This window comes from Schistocerca piceifrons, chromosome 9, assembly GCF_021461385.2.
Source record: "Schistocerca piceifrons isolate TAMUIC-IGC-003096 chromosome 9, iqSchPice1.1, whole genome shotgun sequence".
Lineage (NCBI taxonomy): Eukaryota > Metazoa > Arthropoda > Insecta > Orthoptera > Acrididae > Schistocerca > Schistocerca piceifrons.
In genome coordinates this window covers 132466173-132484659 of record NC_060146.1, presented here as the reverse complement: position 1 = coordinate 132484659, position 18487 = coordinate 132466173, and the positions used below count along the sequence as shown (strand labels likewise).

Sequence of the window (18487 nt, the reverse complement as noted above, 5' to 3'; positions counted from 1 at the left end):
CTCGAGCTGATTACGAGTATTTTGTCACTGTCTGCTAGTTAGAATGAAATTTGCCTGTCAAATATTGTAGTAATTGCAATATACGCCAAATAAATGAGACTTTTTTTGGAACAAATGGTCATTTTTATGACACGACAGAATATAATTCATGAAGTACCAATATCAAATGCTTATTAGGCCTACTACAAGCAAAAAGCTTTATGATAGGAAATAGTTTCACATTTCATTCATATGCTCCAGCTTCTCCGGTATGAGATCAAAAAATATTAGTATGAAATTTTTATATAATTTTGGGATCTTCATGTTCTTCCATAAACGTTTCTTCTACTTCCTTGTTCTAACAAACAATCTAGTCATTACTAATTCTGTAACTATTCCTGCCATTGTCAAAACTTATCCTCCAGTTAACTTCACTAACCCTGCCCCAATCACCGGTTTAGTTATCCCGCTTTTATTCTCCAGTTAGGCATTATTACGTGTTCGTACAACATGTTTTCCGTACTACTCCCAGAATAGAACTTAAGTGACGGCTAGCTGAGGACTGTACAACTGACCCTTACTAGTGTAGCAGTCTGACTAAAACTATCAAAATGTCATGTTCTTGGATGTTATTCCTGTTAGTCATTTATTTCCATTCTGGTAGTCTGAATCTATGGCTTTCGCTAGTAATTATAACAACGCTGATCATTCGCAAACCCAGTCAACCACATAAACAGGCAGCGATTGGCATTCACCTGTTCAGCTTTATTCCGCTCAGCTCTTATAGCCCCATCCTCTTTTGTCTGTAGGAAAGTTTATTTCTAGATGTGATGGGGATTCCCCTGGCAGAGACATCACGTACACTATGCACACAATTTCTAAAATCAACTTATGATTCATTCAGAAATCAACTTAGGATGTATTCAAAAATGTTCAAAGACCAACAGGGACGCGTTTCAAAATCATACAGATAATCGATAGACCAATGTGTGCTGGATGCTAGGCGCTTTGAGAAACAAGGTTTTTTCCTCAAGAATATGGATTTGCCCCCCCCCCCCCTCCCTCTCCCACTGCCCCTGAAATTGTCACCCAAGACAGATACCCCAGTTTGCCCCTGCCCCCCCCCCCCCAGATCCAGGCCTGTTGCGCATGTGTGAATATGGCAGCCTGGGCATGCCAGTAAAATTTTTCCGGGTAGCATCTGATGCTGCTTATACAGCTAACAGCCACACATCTGTAGCCAGAAATGTGAGAAGGTACTACTCACACACAGCTTAACAGCGCATGTGCATGAGCCCGCTCGCAACTGCTCAAACGAATCTAATGTAAACAGTTGTAATGTCACACTCATGGGAGGCAAGTTGTTGTACTGAAGCATTGCATAGTCTACGTACAGCCTTTGACACATTTTGCTGTTGACAGACGCTTGTATGAGCACTGTGTTTTGTTGTTGTATATGACACATTTCCTTTGCAGCTTAGATTTTATTTCCTTTTTTTTCCTCTTGTTAATGTTTTATTACTGCAGTATTATTCTGCAGTACCGGAATACAGTAATATCCTTTGTTAGAATATCGATTCCTACCAGCCAAAATTGCCAAAATCTAACTGAAAACTAAAACAATGAAAAATTCCTGGGTTTTTCCCAGTTTTCTCCCAGATGAAAAAATTCCCAAATTTTTCCCAGATCTCCCAGTTGTCCAGGGTCGTATACACACTGAGATAATTTTTCAGAGAAGTTACATTGATTGAATTTTGTACATTTGAAAAATAGAAATTCATGTTTCATTGCAAAATGTAACTTGTATTGAAATTGATTATTATTTTTATCTGGTTTCGTTTTAATTTGAGATTAAAAATGGCTGGATGACTGGTTTTACTGAATGCAAGTATTTTACTTACTACTTACTAAATATTTTTATAATTACCCAAAAGCATAAAGGAATAAAAATTATCAATAAATATAATACAAAGTAGCACCTCAGCAAAAGCTGACAATGACGTAAATATTGACAAAAACAGGTACCTAGTAGTGCATTAACAGTGTGACCCCAGCATCGTTAGAATGCCACCCTGCAATCTGAAAATCAAGTCTGTGTTGGGGGAGGACGATCAGTGGGCAATGAATGAAAGGCATTGGATTGTTGCAGTTGTTGCAGCACTCACATGTTGCCTCACATTGTCATGCCCCATGTGCAAATGAATTCTTCAAACTTGTGCTTTCAGTTTTCTGAGGGTGTCACAGTACTTTGCAAAATTTATGGCATTGCCTTTAGGCATGAATTCTAAATGCCTCACATTTTGAACATCCCAGAACATAGTGAGCATGGCTTTACCTCCTGTTGGCATGATCTTGAACTTTTTTGTGTCGGTGATCCCTTGTGATGGAACTTAAGTGGGGCTCTCTTGTTTTCAGGGTCGAAGTGGTGAACCAGACTTTCATCACCTGTCACAATGTTGTTAAGGAATGATCAGCCTCACATTCAAAATGCAAAAGAAATTGTAGACAAATGTCAAATCTCCTCTGTTTCGTGTCAGGAGTGAGCATTTGAGGCACCTATTGTGCACACAGTTTGCCGTACGACAGATCTGCAGTGACAGCCTGTATGTGCTCATATGATATGCCAAACTTACCTGAGAGCTGTATCTGTGTTAGTCAATGATTCCTTCTGAAGAGTGCAACCGGTTCCGATGAGTCTCGTCAGTTGACGTACATTGTCATCCTTTTTTAACTCACTCACACTATGGGGTAAACACCACAGTTCTCTTCATTACAAATACGAGCAGTCCAATTTTGGGCTTTATTAATGCCAACACAATCATCACTGTACACAAATTTCACTCTTCTATGAATTTCAATACGAGCACATTTTCTGCAGTTAGGATGTTGTTTACAGCAGGCTTTTTCTCATGCTCGAACGTAGTTACATTCCACTCTGCCATGCTACAATCTACAATTCAGAGCCCTCAAGCGGGAGAGAGTTGCAGCTTGTGTCAGCGAAGTGGGAAAGTCAGCCGAGTAATATGTGTGACTTGTAATACCTGAACCGATATTGAGAACAGACTTACTGAATTATTTTTTAGCACACTGTTGTAAAATAGACATTCTCTTTCAAAAACTTCCACAAGATGTTGAGTCTGGTGGATTTTAATGGCACAGCATGTCACTGAAAAGAGACATTCCTTTGTTTTATATGAACTTTTAAAATTTTGAAATCTTGTAACTCATTTAGGCATACGAATAGTTCGACAAATGTTTGAATGCACACCTGTTGCTTACAGTTGTTAGTTTGCACTGCCACTTGGTAATGTGCTGCCATGACTTATATGCCAAGAATGAAATCAGTCTCAGAACTTTTTGGATGGCCATTGTACGTTTCAATTGATTAAATTACTAGTGTCATCTGCAAAAGGACTTAATTCTGTTTTTTGTATGTTAGGTGGAAGGTAGTTTACCTTATGAGAAACAAAAGTGGACCTCAGATTGAGTCTCTTGTGACTTGAAATATGCTCACTATTTTTTATTTACTGAAATTTGGCATATTTCATGACAGTACCTTTTCTGTGAAATGGTTACAAGATGATATTTGTCTTGGCTTCAGTTGTTTAGTGGAAGTATAATTCCCTTAGGCAGTTTTTGTCGGCTGCAGAATTGACCTGATTCAATGCGTTTGCCTCATTTTTGGTGCTTCAAATACCATTTCTTCGAATGTGGTTTCTTCTTAAAGTTTATATTACACAAGTAGTAACATAATTCTTTTTTTTTTCTTTGTTCACTAGCAAATTATTTATGACGGTGACCTGCACATTGTTCTACCGTCAACACACACCAAGAGTTAACTGCCGACTGACTACAGCGTCAAAGACATTTTTCACAACTCACAAGCTTCCACTTGTAACCAGTCTCTTTGATATTCTTCTTCACATCTACTAATAGTAATCAATATGCTGTCACTCTCAAAAATATAAGTAAATTAACATAAGATAAGGCAAATTACAATAAAAAAATTCTTACAAAAATATAAGAAAACATTTACAATTTGGTATCGACAAATCCGGTAGAAAATAACACATCTCCCAGATCCATTACAGACTCCATAAGTGATTTCTTCCAAGTCAGAGTTATCTCCCCCGGTTTTATTGGTCGAATTATTGAGTTTAGCTTTTTGCATTCATTTTATTAGATATGACATTACCAATTGCTTGGCTGTACATCAGTTCCATAACACCTCACATTATCTAGGTGGATGTTGTGATTCACATAGTCAAATGCCTTAGGTAAGTCTCAGAAAATACCAGATGGTACTGTTTTGCTATTTAGAACTTGTAAAATTTGGTATATGCATGTGCAAGTGACATTCTCAGTTTAGCAACTGTTTGGAAATACAAACTGTTTTCTACCAGTGATCCTATTTTTGCTCAGATGATATGCTGTTCTAGAATACAATATCTCTTCCAAATCTTAAAAAATTAGGTCAGCTTAAGATGCCTTGTTTTACCCATGTTATACTTGTCACTCATTTTATCCTCTTCCTGTAGGCTGAGCTCATACATAGCAGAGTGCCGTAACCTCTTGCACACTTCTGCCAAGCTGAGGTCAAAGACTGCACTGGCCCATGGGGCAGAGAAGGTCATCATGAGATTAGAGAAGCTGCCAAGGACTCGACATGACCCGTACTCCTTCACTGTAGATCTTCTACATGATTCTGTGAGTAGAAAACATTTACTACTGCTGTATTATCCCTTCCTTATGATTTCATCATTTGTCAGTATTGTTTTTACTCTGTTATTGTAATTCTGAGGGGTGATGCAAGAGAAAATCATTATCACTGACTGATTAAAGAGATGCATCCTTTTCTTTTCTCCTCCTATATTCTTCCTCAGAACAGTATGTTAGTAAGCACTGTGCCATCTTCAGTTCAGAGATTATAAAAGGGGCAAAGTGACAAGTAAAGTTGCATTAAAGAGAAAGAGAAATGAAAATTGTACAGAATAATACATTTTAAAACAGTAGGTAGGAAGGGACAGGGAAGACAGAGACAGAGAGAGAAGATGGGAGGGGTTGTTAAAGAAAGACAGGAGGCAGAATAAATATACAAAGGAATAAATTATGAAATGTTATTATTGAGAAAAGGGGGGTACTAAACTGCAATATCTCAACTTCAAAATGCTTCTCCATCCACATCAGCCATTCCTTGCTTCCAGTTTAGACTTTCATGTGAATGTATCTGTTTCTACACCAAATTCCTCAATATGTACTCTTAATCTCTTCAAGGCTTCCCTCCCAAGCTCACATCAACAATCTAATCTTGTGAACAGTTTCCTATAATGACTCTCTTTCTTGAGATTTTCTTTCAAATGGCAAGCTAAGTTTGAGGAAAGGCAGTTAACTCGGAAAAGATTTAGTTACAATCTAGAACAAAAAAAAATGGTGGCCTGTTATTTCCGCCGATACATAATATATTCCTCCATCTGTATTTGACTTTGCTCACTAGGGTTCATTAACAAGCCTTAATACTTTTTGTGGTAAGCTTCTCAATCCAGTAAACCAATTAACAATAATTTGTAAATTATTTAGGAGTAAAAAAGACCACTCACTGAAAAGCAGAAGCATTAAGTCACTAACAGGTACAAGCAGAAGAGAAAGGAAACTCGCCAGCTTTCAAAGTCAGTCCTTTCTTGAGATACAGTCATCCCCCCCCCCCCCCCAATACAAACACACACACACACACAAAGAAAGAAAGAAAGAAAGAGAGAGAGAGAGAGAGAGAGAGAGAGAGAGAGAGTCGAGATTGTCTGGATTGTGTATCAGCTATTGAATATTGAAATTGAGTTTGTTGTGCTCAGCTGCATGTGGTGCCACTGGGTGGTCAACGTTGTTCTCGGCAAGTTTGGCAGTGACCATTCTGTCTGGTGGACAGCTGGTTGGTAGTCATATCGACATAAAAAACTGTGCAGTGCTTGCAGCAGAGCTGATACAACACGGCTTCTTTCACGAGTCGCTCAGACTCTTATGTGGTAGGATAAGTGTGTGACAAGACTGGAGTGGGAGGTACTGGGCGAGTGAATCGGCAGGTCTTGGACATTGGTCTGCTACAGAGATATGATCTCTGTGGCAAAGGACTGGGAGTGGGAGTGGCATAAAGGTGGACGAGGGTGTTGTGTAGATTGAAAGGGTGACAGGATGATGCTTTAGATGGTGGGAACGATCTTGGGCAGTATGTCCCTCACCTCAGGACACGACGACAGATACATCTGCACTCTCAGCGGAGGGGTCAGAGCCTCCAACTGCCATGCAGTGGGCCCGAGCTTGATTACCAGCTGAGTTGGAGATTTTCTCCACTTGGGGACTGGCTGTTGTGTTGCCCTCATCATTATTTCATCATAGTTGACACACAAGTCACCCACTGTGACGTCACCTGAAAAGACTTGCAATCGGTGGCCGATCTTCCCTTGGTGGAGGCCCCCGGCCTTCAATACCACCATACGATCATTTATGTCATTTCATGATGACAGATAATGAAAGCACTGGTGAAGGATATTAGTCAGCTGTTCCAATCCAGGGTGGGACTGAATGACTAGGGGAGCTCATTTGAAGCTCATTTGTGGGTGTTGTCAGGGGACTATGGGTCTGTGAGGATATGGCATGGGAAATCTTTTTGTGAACAAGGTTTGGGCGGTAGTGTATCTGTGAAAACCCTTGTGAGACTTTCATTATACTGGGCAAAGGAATTCTTGGCACGGTAGATACACTGTCCACTGGTGGTGAGGCTGTGTGGGAGGGACTTTTTGGTATGTAAGGGATGGCAGCTGTTGAAGTGCGGGTCTGTTGGTCATTAGTGGGTTTAATATGGATATAGATGTGATTGGAGCCATCAGAGAGGTTAAGGTCAACTTCCAGGAAAGTTGAATTTAGGAGGGCAAGTTGAAGCAGATGGTAGAGAAGGTGTTGAGCGTGTGGAAGAATGAGGATAGGGTGTCTTGGACCTGAGTCCAGATCATGAAAATTTGTGTCATCGTGGAATACAATGGAATAATTGATGAAAGAAATAAGCATTTCAGATTTTATCATCACATAACTGATGGAACCTTAAATAATTGACAGTAATTGGGGATGAAAAACATATAAATTCTAGTACATCAGTTTTTTCTTTGATTTTTACTTTTATATTTCAAGAGAACCAGTACGTTCTCAGGGCAATATCTCTCATAAAAAGCATAAAAATTTTGGAACACCTCGAGTAACGTACAAAGGCATATGTGCCACAATCAGATTTTTTAGTGTGGTTGTCATTAGGAAAAGCAAGCTCTTTAATGCAGCTAAATAGCTCATGATGAAGAGAGAATTTTGCAGCGAACTATGCATATTGAAGCATTTTCTCAAAAATTGGAACCTTTTTATTTCTACACATTGATACAATACAGAAACCTGTTACCAAGAAATGAGTGGCAGATTTGGTCCTAGAGATGAGCATGACAAAAAGCAATTAATGAAATGGCTTCAGAATGTATGCGGAAGAGCCACAAAATCTGTAAAGCTCACATATGGAACCTATCATCAGTTTATGGAGAAATAACATTGTAATGAAGTAAACACACTGACGGAAAAAAATTGTGACACCAAAAAATATTTAATGTAGAGTACTGAAATTTTGGGAATACATCTACACGATACATTTAACTGATAAATGTTGAAAGTTCACACAATAATGTTAGTGCGAGATACACCATTGCAAATACGAAGTGGTGGTACATTAATAACCAGAATGTTGAATGCAAGCATGCAAACGTGAGTGCATGGTGCTGTACAGGTCTTGGATGTCAGTTTGTGAGATGGAGGTCAATGCATGTTGAACTTGGTCAGTCAATACAGGTACAGTTAATGCTGGTTGTGGATTATGCTGGAGCAGTTGTCCGATGATGCCCCATGTGTGCTCAACTGGTGACAGATCTGATGATCGAGTAGGCCAAGGCGGAGTTATGACACTCTGTGCTGCGTGTTGGGTTACAACAGCAGTATGTGGGAGTGTGTTATCCTGTTGGAAAGCCGGCCAGAGTGGCCGAGCAGTTCTAGGTGCTACAGTCTGGAACCACGCGACCGCTGCGGTCGCAGGTTCGAATCCTGCCTCGGGCATGGATGTGTGACCTGTCCTTAGGTTAGTTAGGTTTAAGTAATTCTAAGTTATAGGGGACTGATGACCTCAGAAGTTAAGTCCCATAGTGCTCAGAGTCATTTGAACCTGTTGGAAAACACCCCCAGAATCTTTTGCCAATCCTTTGTGAAGATAGACCTTTTGTCCCAGTGTCATAGTTGTGAACTGAGCTTTCATCTCCTATTACAATACTTTGCACGATTATTTCAGTGTCACTGGTTCATTCAAGGAGTTGCTGAGTAATATCCACTTGATTTTCTTTTCTTCGTTCTGTCAGCAAATAGGGAACAAATTTTGCTGCAACTCATCACACTTTCATTTTTTTCCATCAAAATTTTATGGTGTGACCTAGTTGACATGCTAATCTCTCCTCCAGTTTCTTTGGCAATCAGTTGGTGAGTTGTGCACATCAGATCATTGATTTCCTAAAAATGTGAGTCATCAGTTTAAGTGGGTGGCCTTCCTGGACCAGGATCATCTCCAATTGTCTGACTACCACTTTTAAATTGTGAAAACCTTTTGTAACACCGCTTACGGCCCAGAGTGTCATATCCATAAACTCTTTTCAAAACTTGAAACAATTTCTGTAAAAATTATCCTACATTTAACACAGCATTTTACATTGCATATTTCGAAAATTGCCTCTAAACACATTGTGCTGAAATAACAATATCATGAAAACTAAACGAGATATCGACAATCCGAAAACATGTGGTTACGAAGGTGGTGATGCATAAGGCAGTGGTGCCAACCGAATATCATTGAATACCTCTGTTGGAAAGTAATTCAAAATGTTCAGTTATTTTCTAACAAATGTCATGTATGGAGACTGAAACTTGAATACAATAAACAGGCTCAAATTGATGTTAGTTGTGGTAATTATGCTGAGACGAATGCACTGGCACAGGATAGACTAATGTGGAAATCTACATCTTACTGGTCTTCAGGTTGAAGATTGCAACAAACATAAGGGCACTTGACAAAATATTAGTCACCCCTGTAAAAGACATAATATTAGTTCACCGCTGTAAAAGACTGCTGTGGTCACTTTGTAGAGTTGTGGCTGTGCAAAACTGCCACTAGGTGGTCATCTGACCCTTCTCCAGTGATACAAGTTTTGGCATTGAAGCAGTGTATATGTGCCTGTGGGTTGCACGAGATCAGTTGTATTGTATCCCTTCCAGACTAAAAGAAGAAATGTGATTGAAAAGTAATAAATGTTCTTAATTCCTCCAAAAACTAATTGTTCGGAGTCAGGATGCCTCAGTGTGACCACAGAAGGATCAGAACAAGGAATGATACAGTGTAATGAGTTCAATATTGAATAAATTCTCCTACTGATGGCCAAATAAAATGCTTCTGTTAGCTAATTTCGTAGCTGTCGTTGGAAACTGTATAAGCTTGGTGACGGCAGACTGCAATGTTAGGAAATGTAATGTGAAAGAATGTTTTGCATTATACAACAAACATTGATTGGACTTCATGACAAGAAATTTAGATTGTAAGGTTAGACTTATATAGAATGCAAATATGCACATTATTACGTGCATATGGACCACAAATTGACGTGTCTCCGAATCAATCGCTTCCTGACGTAATCAGAGCTGAAACAGAGAAAAGTTTAGCACGTGTCATTAATAACAGAATCTATTGACTACTGTAAAATAAACACTGAATGCATCAGAATATTGTGGTTATTATTTTAAATATTGTAAGTAACAAAAATGTATCCTTAGATTAAGGTGGATGGATGGAGAAAGATGATTGCATAAATCCTTCTCCCCATCTGCATGGAGAAGTTTGATCCTGAGTAGAGAAGGCAAGAAAAGCTTTTGTCTCTCTCACCAAGAAGACACAGCTGAAAAAAATTCAGGAGATTCAGACCAATGCAGAGAAATCACGTAGGAGAATATATTCTGTTGAAAACTCACCTGAAATCTTCACTTCTTCACAAAAGAAACTGTAAATAGCAATTTCTCTATATAATTGCGTACAATATAGTGAGAATTCCACACAAAGTAAGTTACCTATTCATAGCGGTTGGCATTCCTACCGTGCAGCTGCGGACAGTTTCTGCCAACATACAGTGATTGGAGCTCTTGCGTTGATTGTTCCAACCGCATGTTATACATTCCCATACTGAAGTGGATCTCTCTAAATTAATTATAAGACCAATAAGATTATGGGATTGTATTCCTACCAGGACTTGAAAAAATACTTACACAAATGAATGGAGTTATTCACATTACATGTGATATTTTGTGTTTGAATGTAATTATTATTTATAATCTGTGACTGAATAGAGTAGTGTTGTCTGTGGAAAACTTTGTGCTGAATGTAAGAAAGATACTATATGAACTGGAGAAATTCTAGGAGGCTAATACTGCTAGTATTTGGACGTTCATTTGTAGAAGAAAGTTTAAGCTAATAGTATCCAGAATGATCATTTCTACTTACTGACTGTGTGTGTTGAATATCTTACTTGCTAGGCTGTGTACTGCCTAAGCAGTTCAAATATTAATTCATATATAAAAATATGTAAATAAAAGGTATAAGGAGAATAGAGCAAAAATGCTGGATTTCTAATTTATGCTCTGTTTGGACAGTAAACTGTAACACAGAGCCAAAGTGCTGTAATTATCAGTGATGCAGCCATTTTAACCTGTGCACTGGCCATTTTAACCTGTGCACTGAATCAGAATATTCACTGCTTCTTATTGCTAGATAATAAGGGGTTGTACTATTCCCCTGGAACATTAGTATATTTATGTTAAGAAAAGAAAATAAAGACCTGGTGTATTAGTATCAGCTGACTTTCCATGATATAAACTGTTTATTGTAATACCTGCAGTACTTAGTAGTACAGTTGCACAGCATATAATTACTGGTATTCTTCCAGTACTCCTGGAATCAGTAATAGAAAAAAATAAGTACTTGGCACAAGAAAATGCAACCTTATTACATATTTATGTATGTCATGTTCTAATAAGCTAGCCGTAAGAAAATGGTATAGCTTTAGTACCCTTAAAAACCATATACATTTTTGCTTTAGTGAAGAAAGCTAGATTTGTACAAGTACAGTTTTGCTAGCCTGTCAAATGCTTAAATATGTATTCTGTTTAGCTTTGAGTCTAAGCTCACTGCCCCTCCTTCCCCAGGTTCACGTGTTGCTTTGATCCAACACGCTCTGCAACAGTTAGATTTTTTACTGTATAACTAGATGATGATGATGATGATGATGATGATGTTGCAACCTGTATGAAAAGGCATCCTTACACAATGCAGGGGTACGTAAGATCAGGACAGAATCACATATAAAAGAAGATTGTGTGTCCACTTTTGTTGTAGTGTATGGTAGTTGTTTCCACACAGAGATAAATGCAACTGTTTTGTAAATACAAGGGTTGAAACTTAAATAGTGACAATTATTTATTCATAACCGATACAAAAGAGTTACATGTTTGCACCTGTTAATGTCCTTCAAAATAGTCACCAGCACTGCGTAGAACCCATTGCCAGCGATGTGAGAGGCGTAGTAGACCGTTGGCAGAACAAGTTCTGTTGATGGTGCGAATGGAACGGTCTACTGCCTGTCGAATCTCTGGAACAATTCTGAAGCAAATGCCACGAAGTGCATCCTTCATCTTCAGAATCAAATCAAAGTCACAAGGACTTGAGTCCGGGGAATGTGGTGGATGGTACAGTACGTCCCAGTCCCATCGACCAAACAGAGCAGCCAGCCACAGCTTGCGCTGTATGCACCCGCGCATTGTCATGCGAAATGATGGGTGGATTGCGCAGAAAGTGTCGCCGCTTCTTTTGCAAAGGTGGTCACAGGTGATGCTCCAAAAACGAACAGTAATACTGTGCACTGACGGTCTGCCATGGAGGAACATAATGCGGTAGGATAACACCATCACAGTCGTACATGAGAATCACCATAAATTTAGAGCGCTCCATTCGCACCATCAACAGAACAGGCTCTGATAACAGTATACTACACCTTCCACATCGCTGGCAGTGGGTTCTACACAACAATGGTGGCTACTTTGAAGGACAGTAACAGGTGCAAACATGTAACTCTTGTGCATTGGTTGTGAATAAATAGGTGCCACTATTTAAGTTCCAACCCTCGTACGTACCCTCATTATGTTTTACTACAAACAGTTGGGATTGGTGGGGAAAGACAGCAGCATGACCTTTAAATACTAAACTAATGGATGGTGATAATGCGAACTCAATTTCTAAAGACAAGATTTCTGCATTAATGAGTTTGTGATGAGAATATGGGACAGTGATGAATACATATCCAAGACAGTTGTGGCACAGTCAAACTGGCACTGGGTTGGAGCATATGCTGTAAACTACAAAACTAAAGTACTCTTGCACACTTTACAACAAAATTTTTACTTACCAGGCACGAACTCGACAATGTGAACTCTACCCTGGGTAGTGTAGAATGCTAGAGATGTTGTCTGGTGTGAGATGTGATACACAGTTACACACTTCACAAACACACACTGAGGAATGCATAGTTTCAGTGAGTTAACAACTCAGTGGCAGCGCGTGTAACACCAATTCCGATTATTGCTACAAATGCTTGATATGCCGTCATTATTGAACTGAAATGTGTGTTTGAAAACAGTAAGACTTGGCTAGTAGAGACACTGAAAATGTGCATGTTGAGGACACTAACTGCAAATGTAGTATTGATTGGATAAACTTGTTCATCACAAACATTAGTGGTTCAAAACACTATGTATCGGATCATCAGTGATGCATTATCAATGGAAAAGTGAAAAGAAAGGTTACCACCCCCAACCCCCTTCTTTCAAATGCTAAACATGGATCCATCTAATATATTAGTGATGTATGTTGTATTGAGGTAAAGAAAAATTTTACTTCTACCCTAATGAAACATTTTCTTTCAGTATAATCTGCGTAGTTCATACTCTATGTAGTAGTAACACTATTGTACAACCATTTCATGTAATCTGGAAATGCTGTACAGTATGAGGCAACGTCGATGCCCAAAGAAATCTGTTCAGAAACCCCTCCCTTCCACCTACTGTTTTGGTTGATGGCCTTTACTGTCAAAAACCTGATCATTCAGATGGGTTCTGCTTCAGCCAACGATGTCAACTGAATCAAATCCTTCAGTCTATTAATCCTGGTCGTCATCTGCTGCAACTTTCGACCAGTCCATCAACAGTCTCTGGTGAACTGCACAGTCCATTATTCAGGAAACAAAAGCAAAACTTTCTTATTGTGACCATTCTGTACATGGCGATGATGTGACAATATGATATTGGCAGAAATAGTTGAACCAATAAACGCCCATGCAGATGAGAAGTCATTTCAAAAAAGGAAGTCTCAAACTATTATTTTATAAAATATACAATTTATTTCCTGAACACCGTCAGGTGACCGACCTTCTACACTGCCTGATGTTTTACTAAAAATGCTAAACAATATGTAATAATTATCTGTTTAAAAAAGTTTCATTGTGAGAAAAAGGTATTATCTGAACTAACTGCCTTGTACTCTTCATAGTAACACCCCAAGCATGTGTTGATAATGTAATTTAACATCCAGTGTAAAGCAATGGTGTACCTATATTGTATCAAGAGAATCCCCTGAGTAGTGAAGTAGAATAGCTTTTCCAAGATTTTTATTAAAGTTGTTGCAACCAGTCAAGGGGACATTGTAATAAATTAATGTTGTTGTACTAAGCCAGAGTTCCAAATGTATAGTATAACACTTGTCACTATTTAACATCTTTAATAAATTTTTTGCTGTTCAACTTAAAAAAAAAAAGCTGCAGTACATATTGCCTCCTGACTTTTATCTCTTTCCTTCCATTCGCCTTAATGTAAGGAAATATTTTTGTTACTTGTGCCATTACAAGTAATTACCATAGTATTCTAATGCATTTAGGTGTCTGTTTTATACTAGTCAATAGATATCCGGTTACTAATAATATGTCCAGAAATTTTCTTTATTTTCATTTTTATGTAATTATGTTGGCAAATGATCGGTTTGATGCCATGTTGATTTGTTCGCCATCCATGCGCCATTATATGCAGATTTGAACAATATATAAATCAATCCTTGCAGTCTGAATTTCTTGTCATGGAGTCCAATTTGTGTATAATGAAAAACATTCTGTCATATTTTAAATCATAACATGACCGTATACTATCACCGAGCTTATTCACTCCTGAACAACCCTGAATGTGACAGCTACAAAATCAGGTTATGAAAGATTTGCTGCTGTCAGTGAAGGCATTAAATCTCAGACAGTTAATAAGCAAAAACTGTTATGGTAACTGCATGTAACATATGAGGTGATCAGAATGTAGTGGGAACTTTTGTTTTTCTTAAAGAAGCTTTATTTATTCATCATCATCAACTTTCTCCCCTTCAAAGTAATCCCTCTCAGATATAATATACTTGAACCATCACTTTTTCTAATCTTGCAAGCACTTCTGGAACTCACTTTTCATTATAGTAGTCAGCTCCATCAGTGATTCTATTTTTATCTGTGGCAAAGCAAAATCATTTCACAGTTCTCTTCAGCCTCGGGGATAGAAAGAAGTCACAGGCAGCCATGTCCGCCAAATATAGTGGCTAAGGCAAAATAACGATTTTGTTTTATGCCAAAAAAATCATGAATAAGCATTTAGTTGTGAATGAGAGCATTATTGTACTGCAGTTTCCACGAATGGTTTTGTCACAATTCTGGTCCTTTTCTTCGGATCGCTTCATGCAAACAGCATGTAATGTCCAGGTAGTATTCCTTATTGACCGTACGACTGTAAGACAGGAACTCATGATGCACTGTCCCATTGCAATTGAAGAAACAGTGAGAAGAACATTCACACGTGATAGAAGCTGTCAAAAATTTTTCGGTCTCGGCTCTTCAGGCAGTTTCCTTTAGGACAGTTAGGCCTCAGTTTTTATGTCATACCAGTATATCCACGTTTCGTCATCTGTGTTCTGGACCATTGTCGACTTCATTTGGGAATTCCTGAGAAATGTGTAGGCAGTGTCGTTTTTGGTCAAAGTACAACAGTTTCGGAACAAACTTTGCTGCTATACTTATCGTGCCCAAAACACCCAAAAAATTGCTTTGCATGGGCCAAAGGATATGCTGACATTCTTGTCAGAAATTGATATGCTGGGGTGCTCAGTGAGGTTGTCGTCTTCAATGTCTTCTTGACCCTTTCTGAAACGTTTATACCACTCGTAAACTCTTGTCGTACTCAAAGTAGATTTGCCAAAAGCCACAGGCAACATTTCAAGTTTGGTGCTTCACTTTATTTTGTTTTTCAAGAAAAATTTTACACAAATTCATTAACCCATCTTTTCCGAAAGTAAAAATTTGCCACTCACTCGAAAACATGTATAACCTTCTCGACCATCAACAATAAAACAAATATTCGGAACAGCTGAAAATGCAGACATATGTCAGGAACACATATACCGACAAGATAAAAATATGTTTTGAGAATCTGACGTATAAAGCCCGCGAAATTAAAAATTCCCTTTACTCATTGATCACACCTCGTACATTCGGAGACAGGTGCCTCACAAAAGTTCTACCTCTGTAGCGGAGTGGTCAGTGCGGACAGCTGCCATGTGGAGGACTCCTGTTCAATTCCTGGCTCTATGAGAAAATTTTTCCTCAGGGGGAGGACTGGAATGGGGTGCAGTGAGCCTCATTATTCCAATTGAGGTGCTACTTGATTGAGAAGCAGTGGCTCCAGGTCATGAAAACTGATAACATCCAGGAGATGGTGTGAGTGAGGGAGGGGGAACATGTAGTGCGGTCTGCTGAATCATGATTTTGCCTTTTTTTGAAACAGTGTGATGTGTCGAGTGCGCTGGTGGCCCAATGAAGTGTTGCGACCCACAGTGTGTGGAGAATGTAGTTCGAGCTGGAGGAGGATCTGTGATGTTGTGGGGGTGATTTTTTGTACTGAGACTTCTACATCTACATCTACATCTACTTGGTTCCACTATCTTCATTACGAATAAGCTGCGGTCGCTCACATCTTCCAAGATGAAAAAAAATAGATTGCTACTCACCGTTAAGATGACGTGTCGAGTTGCAGACAAGATGACACGAAGCCTGTTACACATTTGAGCTTTCGGACAAAGCCTTCTTCGGAAAGGAAAACACACATGAGTGAGCACACTTCATGCCCACGTGACTGCTATTCTAGCCGGGAGTAGCAGTCCTTTGTGCACGAGGTGTGCTTGTTTGTGTGAATTGTGTGTTTTTCCTTTCCCAAGAACTCATTGGCTGAAAGATGAAATGTGTAACAGTCTTGCATGTCTGCAATTCCGTGTGTCATCTTTACAGTGAGTAGCAATGTATCCTTTTCATAATATTGTCGATATTCCGACCTGGACTTTCCGTTGTTTGAGATGGCATTAACTGTATTGGTTCAAATGGCTCTGAGCACTATGGGACTTAACTTCTGAGGTCATCAGTCCCCTAGAACTTAGAACTACTTAAACCTAACTAACCTAAGGACATCACACACATCCATGCCCGAGGCAGGATTCGAACCTGCGACTGTAGCGGTCGCTCAGTTCCAGACTGAAGCGCCTAGAACCGCTCGGCCACTCCGGCCGGCCATTAACTGTATTCACAGGACTGCAAGCATATGTTCCACGGCTATCAATGGGGCATACTATCTCATCACGAGTGGCCCACTAAATAACCTCATCTCAGTCCTGTAGAACAGGGGTTCGCAGACTTCTTCTCACTATGCACCACTTGGCCTTTTTAATAATTTATGTGTACCGTGATAGATTGTTCATCTTTTAACGAACACTGATTGGGAGAGAGCACTTCTGAAGGTCAGTCAATGACTGATGTGGGGGTCAGGAACAGTAGGGGGAGGGGGGGGGGACAGTTTTCGCCATTTTGCTCAGTGCTGACAACATACGTATGGTTGCTGATTGTCTGTCGTGTAGAATAGAAAAATGATACGCACGAGTCCTAAGGTTTTATGGAAGGGTTTTTTTACAGAGTCGTTCATGTCCACATGCGGTACTTACTTGTAGCAAGTAATATGAATGAATAAGAGATGAATTACATTTAAACACTTAAAGAATTTATTAAACTTTTATGGTAGTTTTCATCATACTCGCTGTCAGGTGTAGATTTAGAATTTTTTAACTGCATCGTTTGAGGTAAAAACTTTGTGCCATAAAAATCACTTCATGGTTAACTTAAAAGGCAGTCACATACGTGTCACACAGTCAAGTTTAACTTCACATCACACTTATAGTAGTCAAGAATCTGCTCATTGTAATACGCGCACTCTAGTTCGCCATGTAAGACGATTTCCAACAAAGCAATAATAACAACAGTGAACCGTTCACTGCATAATGACTACTGCATTTTCACATGTGGGTATATTGCATAAGGTGGGAGCAGTTGCAGAGTCACACGAAAACTTTTGAATGACCACTGACGAGATCCAATCGAAATATCACTGACATCAAAATGAGATGAATCATTCCCGGCAAAGTCAGTGATAACTAATGAAGGGAAGGGTGGGGAGGGTACTGTCTGAACTTCCTGTGTCCTGCCAACAATCCAAAAGAGCCGTTCTGCTGTAAATCCATTTTTTAAATGTTTTATAGAGTCACTTTTATCAATCAATATAATTTTACTTTAAAGATAAAGCAATATAAGAGAATAATTTTACTTGTGTCAGTATGTATTTTGTTTACTTGTACATGTACCACCTGATACGTCCTTGTGTACCACCAGTGATACACGTACCACTGTCTGGGAATGTGTGCCATAGAATGTCTGTGACTATTTGGAACAGCAGGTGATATGTAGCAGTCATTGTGTCCACAATTTGTAAGCTCCAAGTAATTTAATGTAAATGAGTGGCCTCAGTTTATATACCATACCTGAAGAAACTTGTGGACTTTCTTTCTCACCAAATAGAGGTTCTTATCAAGTCTAGTGGAGAGTGTAATGTCTTGTGGGGTGACAAATTTTTTGGCTACTGGTTGCATGTTGTGTGCAGTGTTGTAGAACTACTTGCAAGCTGGTGTGCAGGCAGAACTGAGGACAGGTGTTCCACATTCAGAAGTAACGTCACCTCACCTTTGACTGTTTCCCTAATGAGGTCATTCTTTCTGTGGTGGCTACAGCATCTCCAGATAAAAGCATCAGCATCTCTTGTTTACACAGACACAGGGGCTTTCTCTGTGCCAAGAGTGGCAGTTCCTTCTTATGACTGCTGATCCCATCCTTGTGGGAGCCGTTTTACTCAGAAAATGATTCTTTCTCTTTGCTTTGTGCAATTTACCAAGGAGGAG

The 18487-nt window shown here is 39.2% G+C and overlaps 1 protein-coding gene across 1 annotated transcript in view; it reads left to right on the top strand.

The window, feature by feature from the left end:
• LOC124717079 (nuclear RNA export factor 1-like) overlaps positions 1–18487 on the top strand; it is a 144428-nt gene that overhangs the window by 105043 nt on the left and 20898 nt on the right. The window contains exon 11 of the mRNA XM_047243767.1: positions 4518–4686. Coding sequence (XP_047099723.1) covers positions 4518–4686 — 169 coding nt within the window. The remainder of the gene's footprint in view (positions 1–4517; positions 4687–18487) is intronic.